The sequence below is a fragment of the Anabrus simplex genome, chromosome 1 (genome assembly GCF_040414725.1).
Source record: "Anabrus simplex isolate iqAnaSimp1 chromosome 1, ASM4041472v1, whole genome shotgun sequence".
Classification (NCBI taxonomy): Eukaryota; Metazoa; Arthropoda; class Insecta; order Orthoptera; family Tettigoniidae; genus Anabrus; species Anabrus simplex.
The window spans coordinates 1,675,827,622-1,675,837,075 of NC_090265.1; the positions used below are offsets into that span (position 1 = coordinate 1,675,827,622).

At 38.0% G+C, this 9,454-nt stretch overlaps 1 protein-coding gene across 2 annotated transcripts in view; it reads right to left on the reverse strand.

Moving 5' to 3' along the window:
• Positions 1–6,685, reverse strand: part of LOC136858678 (F-box only protein 9) — a 178,926-nt gene extending 172,241 nt beyond the window's left edge. For both annotated transcript variants that reach the window (XM_067138399.2, XM_067138398.2), the window contains exons 1-2: positions 6,550–6,685; positions 5,964–6,119 (exon numbers count right to left, since the gene is read on the reverse strand). In XM_067138399.2, coding sequence (XP_066994500.2) covers positions 5,964–6,119; positions 6,550–6,552 — 159 coding nt within the window. In that variant the 5' untranslated portion in view covers positions 6,553–6,685. The remainder of the gene's footprint in view (positions 1–5,963; positions 6,120–6,549) is intronic.
• Between the last annotated feature and the right edge of the window lie 2,769 nt (positions 6,686–9,454).

Genomic DNA, 9,454 nt, shown 5'->3' on the forward strand with positions numbered 1-9,454 from the left:
AGCTGTGAGTGACCTAAATAGGAATAAGGCACCTGGAATTGATGATATTCCCTCTGAATTACTGACTGCCTTAGGAGAAACCAGCATGGTAAGGTTATTTCATTTAGTGTGCAAGATGTATCAGACAGGAGAAGTCCCATCTGATTTTCGGCAGAATGTTGTTATACCTATTCCCAAGAAAGCCGGTGCTGACAGGTGTGAAAACTACCGCACCATTAGTTTAGTATCTCATGCCTGCAAAATTTTAACACATATTATTTACAGAAGAATGGAGAAACAACTTGAAGCTGAGTTGGGAGAGGATCAATTTGGCTTCAGAAGAAATGTAGGAACACGTGAAGCAATCCTGACGTTACGTCTGATCTTAGAGGATCGAATCAAGAAGGACAAGCCCACGTACATGGCATTCGTAGATCTAGAAAAGGCATTCGATAATGTTGATTGGACCAGGCTATTTATGATTCTGAAGATGATAGGGATCAGATACCGAGAACGAAGAATTATCTACAACCTGTATAAAAATCAGTCTGCAGTGATAAGAATCGAGGGCTTTGAAAAAGAAGCAGCAATCCAGAAAGGAGTGAGGCAAGGCTGCAGTTTGTCCCCTCTCCTTTTCAATGTTTACATAGAACAGGCAGTAAAGGAAATCAAAGAGAAATTTGGAAAGGGAATCACAGTCCAGGGAGAGGAAATCAAAACCTTGAGATTTGCCGATGATATTGTTATTTTATCTGAGACTGCAGAAGATCTCGAGAAGTTGCTGAATGGTATGGATGAAGTCTTAGGTAAGGAGTACAAGATGAAAATAAATAAGTCCAAAACAAAAGTAATGGAGTGCAGTCGAACGAAGGCAGGTGATGTAGGAAATATTAGATTAGGAAATGAAGTCTTAAAGGAAGTAGATGAATATTGTTACTTGGGTAGTAAAATAACTAACGATGGCAGAAGTAAGGAGGACATAAAATGCAGACTAGCACAAGCAAGGAAGAGCTTTCTTAAGAAAAGAAATTTGCTCACTTCAAACATTGATATCGGAATTAGAAAGATGTTTTTGAAGACTTTTGTGTGGAGCGTGGCATTGTATGGAAGTGAAACATGGATGATAACTAGCTCAGAAAGAAAGAGAATAGAAGCTTTTGAAATGTGGTGTTACAGAAGAATGCTGAAGGTGAGATGGATAGATCGAATCACGAATGAAGAGATACTGAATCGAATTGGTGAGAGGAGATTGATTTGGCTAAATTTGACGAGAAGAAGAGATAGAATGATAGGACACATCTTAAGACACCCAGGACTTGTTCAGTTGGTTTTTGAAGGAAGTGTAGGTGGCAAGAATAGTAGGGGTAGACCAAGGTATGAATATGACAAACAGATTAGAGCAGATGTAGGATGCAATAGTTACGTAGAAATGAAAAGGTTAGCACAGGATAGGGTGGCATGGAGAGCTGCATCAAACCAGTCTATGGACTGATGACTCAAACACAACAGTAATAGGAGTTGAATCATGGCTGAGAAATGATATAATGGATGCAGAGATATTCTCACGGAACTGGAGTGTGTATCGTAGAGATAAGATAGGAATGGTAGGAGGGGGGGGTATTCATTCTGGTGAAAGAAGAATTTCTAAGCTACGAAAAAGTTAAGGATGAAAAACATGAAATTCTGGGTGTAAGACTCTTCTCTAAAGATAACAGGCAACTTGATGTCTTTGGAGTGTACAGACCAGGAAAGGGTAGTGCTGATGCCGATTCAGAATTATTTGATAAGATAATCAGCTATGTTGGAAATGATATGGAAAGGAATGTGATAGTAGCAGGTGATCTCAATTTACCAAATGTCAATTGGGAAGGTAATGCGAACGACAGGAAGCATGACCAACAAATGGCAAATAAGTTAATATGGGAAGGGCACCTGATTCAGAAAGTGATGGAACCAACTACAGGGAAGAATATTTTGGATGTGGTGCTGATAAAACCAGATGAGCTCTATAGAGAAACCGCAGTAATGGATGGTGTTAGTGATCACGAAGCTGTTTTTGTCGTAGTTAAAAATAAATGTGAAAGAAAGGAAGCTATTAAAATTAGGAATATTAGGCAGTACAATATGGCTGATAAAACAGGCATGAGGGAGTTTTTAAAAAGTAAATATGATCGCTGGAAAATGGTAAATAAAAATGTAAACAGACTCTGGGATGGGTTTAAAGCAATTGTTGAGGAATGTGAAAATGGTTTGTTCCTTTAAAGGTGGTAGGAATGGTAAGGATCCACTATATTATAACAGAGAAGTAAAGAGACTAAGAAGGAGGTGCAGACTGGAAAGAAATAGAGTTAGAAATGGTTATGGAAGTAAGGAGAAATTGAAGGAACATACTAGGAAATTGAATCTAGCAAAGAAGGCAGCTAAGGATAACATGATGGCAAGCGTAATTGGTGTTCAAACAAATTTTAGTGACAAATGGAAGAGTATGTATATTATCCGCGCACTTTTTAGTGATAGATTTTTGTACTCGTTGGAGAAGTAAGAAGGTTCCGTTAATACTGCCAACTGAATGGAAATGAAATCTGAATTGAATCGATAATATGATCGATCGATATGAATTTTATAAACCTTTATTATTTTAAGCAAACAACTGTGTCACACACACAATATTTAATACTATATAACATTTCCCGTTGCGAAAAGTGTTCCTAGCATGAATTCTATAGTTTAGCTTTGCTGTGTAAACAACAACAGTACGAGTACTTAAAGTGTACGCCAGATGGCGCACAGCGATGATAAGCGGTTCTTAGTTTGTGTTTCAAAGGTTGCCAATACGAATCTCGAAGATAACCAAAGTCGACCGCTTCAGCACTAGGGTGTAAATCTATCACTAAAAAGTGCGCAGATAATAGGTACTTTAAGGCAGAAACAGGTTCAAAGGAGGACATTCCAGGAATCATTAATGAACAAGGGGAGTGTGTATGTGAGGATCTTCAAAAGGCAGAAGTATTCAGTCAGCAGTATGAAAAGATTTTTGGTTACAAGGATAATGTCCAGATAGGGGATGTGAGTAACACTAAAAAAGTATTAAAATTTACCTATGATAACAATGACATTTACAGTAAGATACAAAAGTTAAAAACTAGAAAAGCAGCTGGAATTGATAAGATTTCTGGGGATATACTAAAGACAATGGGTTGGGATATAGTACCATCTCTGAAATACTTATTTGATTATTGTTTGGTTGAAGGAGCTATACCAAATGAATGGAGAGTTGCTATAGTAGCCCCTGTGTATAAAGGAAAGGGTGACAGGCATAAAGCTGAAAATTACAGGCCAGTCAGTTTGACATGCATTGTATGTAAGCCTTGGGAAAGCATTCTTTCTGATTATATTAGACATGTTTGCAAAATTAATAACTGATTTGACAGAAGACAGTTTGGGTTTAGGAAAGGTTATTCCACTGAAACTCAGCTTGTAGGATTTCAGCAAGATATAGCATATTTACTGGATTCAGGAGGCCAAATGGACTGTCTTGCGAATGAGCTATCTAAGGCAATTGATAGGTTAGATCAAGCAAGACTACTGGCAAAAATTAGTGCAATTGGACTAGAAAAAAGAGTGACTGAATGAGTGGCTATATTTCTAGAAAATAGAACTCAGAGAATTAGAGTAGGCGAAGCTTTATCTGACCCTGTAATAATTAAGATGGGAATTCCTCAAGGCAGTATTATTGGACCTTTATGTTATACATATCAATGATATGTGTAAAGAAGTGGAATCAGAGATAAGGCTGTTTGCAGATGATGTTATTCTGTACAGAGTAATAAATAAGTTACAAGATTGTGAGCAGCTGCAGGGTGACCTCGATAGTGTTGTGAGATGGACGGTGGACAATGGTATGATGATAAACGGGGTTAAAAGTCAGGTTGTGAGTTTCACAAATAGGAAAAGTCCTCTCAGTTTTAATTACTGCGTTGATGGGGTGAAAGTTCCCTTTGTGGATCATTGTTAGTACCTAGGTTTTTATATAAGAAAAGACCTTCATTGGGGTAATCACATAAATATGATTGTTAATAAAGGGTACAAATCACTGCACATAGTTATGAGGGTATTTAGGGGCTGTATTAAGGATGTAAAGGAGAGGGCATATAAGTCTCTGGTAAGACCCCAAGTAGAGTATGGTTCCAGTGTACGGGACCCTCACCAGGATTACTCGATTCAAGAACTGGAAAAAATCCAAAGAAAAGCAGCTCTATTTGTTCTGGGTTATTTCCGACAAAAGAGTAGCGTTACAAAAATGTTGCAAAGTTTGGGCTGGGAAGATTTGGGAGAAAAGAGACGAGCTGCTCGATTAAATGGTATGTTCCGAGCTGTCAGTGGAGAAATGGCGTGGGAGGACATCAGTAGACGAATGAGTTTGAGTGGTGTCTTTAAAAGTAGGAAAGATCACAATATGAAGATAAAGTTGGAATTCAAGAGGACAAATTGGAGCAAATATTCGTTTATAGGAAGGGGAGTTAGGGATTGGAATAACTTAGCAAGGGAAATGTTCAATAATTTTCTAATTTCTTTGCGATCATTTAAGAAAATGCTAGGAAAACAACAGATAGGGAATCTGCCACCTGGGCGACTGCCCTAAGTGCAGATCAGTAGTGATTGATTTATTGCCTGTGTTGAAATGGTGCCTGCTGCAAAAAATATTAAGGGGCACAGTAAAACTTTGCCTACCTATTATTCAATCATTCTTTATGATCACCGATTACAAAAAAATAACTCACCATTGATTAGTACAAGCCCTAGAGAGTTACTACAAAATTCCCAAAATAACAGCAAAGGACAATCTTGCTGTCTGCTGAAAATTCTAGTTAAACTTTAATATATTAATAGTCCAACTCCATGGCTGAATGGTCAGCATGGCTGCCTTTGGTTTAGAGGGCCCTGGGTTCGATTCCCAGCTGGGTTGGGGAATTTATTTATCTATTTTTTTATTATTATTTTTTTTTTACAATTTGCTTTACGTCACACAGACACAGATAGGTCTTACAGTGACGATGGGACAGAAAAGGCCTAGGAGTGGGAAAGAAGCGGCCGTGGCCTTAATTAAAGTACAGCCTGGTGTGAAAATGGGAAGCCACGGAAAACCATCTTCAGGGCTGCTGACAGTGGGGTTTGAACCCACTATCTCCCGGATGCAAGCTCACAGCTGTGCGGCCCTAACCACACATCGTAGGGGAATGTAATCTTATATCATTAATCCCTTGGTTCTGGGACTGCGTGTTTGTTTTGACCCCAACATCTCTGCAACTTGCACACCACTATCCGCCACCATAACAACATACACGACAAATGCTGCCCACCCTCAACGGAGGGTCTGCCTTACAAGGCCTGCTCCAGGCTAGCAGTGCCCACAAAAAATTATAATTATGCTGAATGATTACCATACCTTGAGTTTTAACTCAGCCCTAATGAGCATGTCTGTTGTTCGTATTAAAAGACAACTTATATTTCAATGAGTTAGGGCTTATTGCGAATACCTACTAGAAACAATCCTTACTGTACATACATACCCTACACAGGAAAAGTATTTTTTTTTTAGAACACATGATTATTATAGATTTTTGATGTGCTTTCCTTGTAAATACATTTACCAACTTAAATTACGTAAAGTATAAAATAATGAGACAATGGCCTCTGTTACCATGTTGCAATTATTTTCATTTCACATTCTGTTTTACTCTTATCACATGGCGGAGAAACCCGAACGCATTTAATTTTGTTGACTGAAGACCACAAAGGAGGTTTGAGCCCTAATACTTCATTCCATTAATAAATGTATGCCATACAATTACTGAATTAGCCCTACTTAAATGCAAGGCAAATAAAGTACTGAATAGGTGGAAACACTCTCAATTTAATTTGATTGGAAGTCAATACAGATTCAAATATGAAGTTTATAAACTATACAATTACTGTGAATTTACCATACGAGAAGACGAAGAGGACTCCTCTTGCTCATCTCCTTCGACTCCATCTCCTCCTGAACTGCTAGAAGTCCCTCCTCCCCCATTTGAAGACTCTGCAGCTCCAGTGGTGCTTGCAGGTGCTGTGCCTGCTCTTTCATTGCACTGATTGCTGGACTACATCAAGGAACAATTAGTAATTGTCTTGTAGAAAATTATGTTACACTTACAACTTTAAAAATGTGCAAAGTTCACTTTCCTATGTTTTACTAAGAAATCTAATACCCGATAAGGTCACAGCTCAGCACTATAGAACGTTTACACTGAATGTCACGTTATATCTACTTAGTAGCCTACTTCATAGCAGAAGTGAAGCATTAGTTACACAAGTGAACGGGGTATAAACTGGTATAAACTAAACATTCTAAATCTGAGAAATTATACCATTAGCGGAAACTTCTCAGTGAAACTGCCATTAACGCTAAAAAAATACTGAAAGCAACGTAACAGCTGCAAATGCAAGACACGTTAGGTTAGCCAGGTCGGAGCTTTTATAATTACGTACAATACAAGCAATACCATAAATTTCGACTATCTCAACACTCACCATTATATCTTAAGATTATTTTCGGAGATGTCAGTTCAAGGCAACGATTCGCGATCAGAAAATCGTATTACAGATTCAAAGTATGTCTTGGCCATCAACAGAGCAGCCATGTTTGTTGTCTCGGCCGCTTTCACATAACACCACTTCAACATCTTCCTCTTCTTTTTCTGTTCTGTTCTGTTCTGTTCGTGAAGTTGTTATGATCCTCTTCTTTCTACTACTTTATCGCGTTGTGTATAGCTCCTGAGAGTAGACTCTTACCATCCGTGCATGTCTGACCGTAAAAGCAAAATTGAAGAAAATGAGGTAAATTCAATGGTTATTGAAAATAAGCGAACATGTGAAGAATTGAGAGAGAAGTTAAACGAAATGACCGAGATGTTGACGAAAAATATCAACTGCGGAACCAATCAATCAACGCAAGGTAACAGTAACATAAATACGAAGAACCATTTTACGCACAAACATTGTTAAAATCTTCTGTTTTTGTGTATTGTATTTCATCCAGCTGATCATGCAGTTATATGGGACACATTAATAATCATATTTACAGTAACAAAACAAAAAGAAATATATAAAATAGTAAAGAAGCACAAATAAAAAATCGGATAAACAGTAGGCTTACAGTACCCCTTCTTTATAATAAAGTAAGACCACAAAAATTATAAGTTTGTTGCTTGATAAATTCTTTGTAAATAAATCTGTAGTATTTCTTTCTGGTGGTACATACACAAACTCAATGAGTTCGTTCTGTAGATACATAATACATGATGTCAATATGTTTTGAACGTTGTCAGCAAAAATACTACAAGGGGTATCCATAAAACCTAATACAGTAATCAATCAATCAATCAATCAATCAATACTGATCTGCATTTAGGGCAGTCGCCCAGGTGGCAGATTCCCTATCTGTTGCTTTCCTAGCCTTTTCCTAAATGATTTCAAAGAAATTGGAAATTTATTGAACATCTCCCTTGGTAAGTTATTCCAATCCCTAACTCCCCTTCCTATAAATGAATATTTGCCCCAGTTTGTCCTCTTGAATTCCAACTTTATCTTCATATTGTGATCTTTCCTACTTTTATAAACGCCATTCAAACTTATTCGTCTACTAATGTCATTCCACGCCATCTCTCCGCTGACAGCTCGGAACATACCACTTAGTCGAGTAGCTCTTCTTCTTTCTCTCAATTCTTCCCAACCCAAACATTGCAACATTTTTGTAACGCTACTCTTTTGTCGGAAATCACCCAGAACAAATCGAGCTGCTTTTCTTTGGATTTTTTCCAGTTCTTGAATCAGGTAATCCTGGTGAGGGTCCCATACACTGGAACCATACTCTAGTTGGGGTCTTACCAGAGACTTATACGCCCTCTCCTTTACATCCTTACTACAACCCCTAAACACCCTCATAACCATGTGCAGAGATCTGTGCCCTTTATTTACAATCCCATTTATGTGATTACCCCAATAAAGATCTTTCCTTATATTAACACCTAGATACTTACAATGATCCCCAAAAGGAACTTTCACCCCATCAACGCAGTAATTAAAACTGAGAGGACTTTTCCTATTTGTGAAACTCACAACCTGACTTTTAACCCCGTTTATCAACATACCATTGCCTGCTGTCCATCTCACAACATTTTCGAGGTCACGTTGCAGTTGCTCACAATCTTGTAACTTATTTATCACTCTATAGAGAATAACATCATCCGCAAAAAGCCTTACCTCCGATTCCACTCCTTTACTCATATCATTTATATATATAAGAAAACATAAAGGTCCGATAAAACTGCCTTGAGGAATTCCCCTCTTAATTATTACAGGGTCAGATAAAGCAGAGACAATACGCGACAATCAATCAATCAATCAATCAATCAATCAATCAATCAATCAATACTGATCTGCATTTAGGGCAGTCGCCCAGGTGGCAGATTCCCTATCTGTTGCTTTCCTAGCCTTTTCCGAAATGATTTCAAAGAAATTGGAAATTTATTGAACATCTCCCTTGGTAAGTTATTCCAATCCCTAACTCCCCTTCCTATAAATGAATATTTGCCCCAGTTTGTCCTCTTGAATTCCAACTTTATCTTCATATTGTGATCTTTCCTACTTTTATAAACGCCATTCAAACTTATTCGTCTACTAATGTCATTCCACGCCAACTCTCCGCTGACAGCTCGGAACATACCACTTAGTCGAGCAGCTCTTCTTCTTTCTCTCAATTCTTCCCAACCCAAACATTGCAACATTTTTGTAACGCTACTCTTTTGTCGGAAATCACCCAGAACAAATCGAGCTGCTTTTCTTTGGATTTTTTCCAGTTCTTGAATCAGGTAATCCTGGTGAGGGTCCCATACTCTGCAACCATACTCTAGTTGGGGTCTTACCAGAGACTTATATGCCCTCTCCTTTACATCCTTACTACAACCCCTAAACACCCTCATAACCATGTGCAGAGGTCTGTGCCCTTTATTTACAATCCCATTTATGTGATTACCCCAATAAAGATCTTTCCTTATATTAACACCTAGATACTTACAATGATCCCCAAAAGGAACTTTCACCCCATCAACGCAGTAATTAAAACTGAGAGGACTTTTCCTATTTGTGAAACTCACAACCTGACTTTTAACCCCGTTTATCAACATACCATTGCCTGCTGTCCATCTCACAACATTTTCGAGGTCACGTTGCAGTTGCTCACAATCTTGTAACTTATATATCACTCTATAGAGAATAACATCATCCGCAAAAAGCCTTACCTCCGATTCCACTCCTTTACTCATATCATTTATATATATAAGAAAACATAAAAGTCCGATAATACTGCCTTGAGGAATTCCCCTCTTAATTATTACAGGGTCAGATAAAGCAGAGACAATACGCGACAATCAATCAA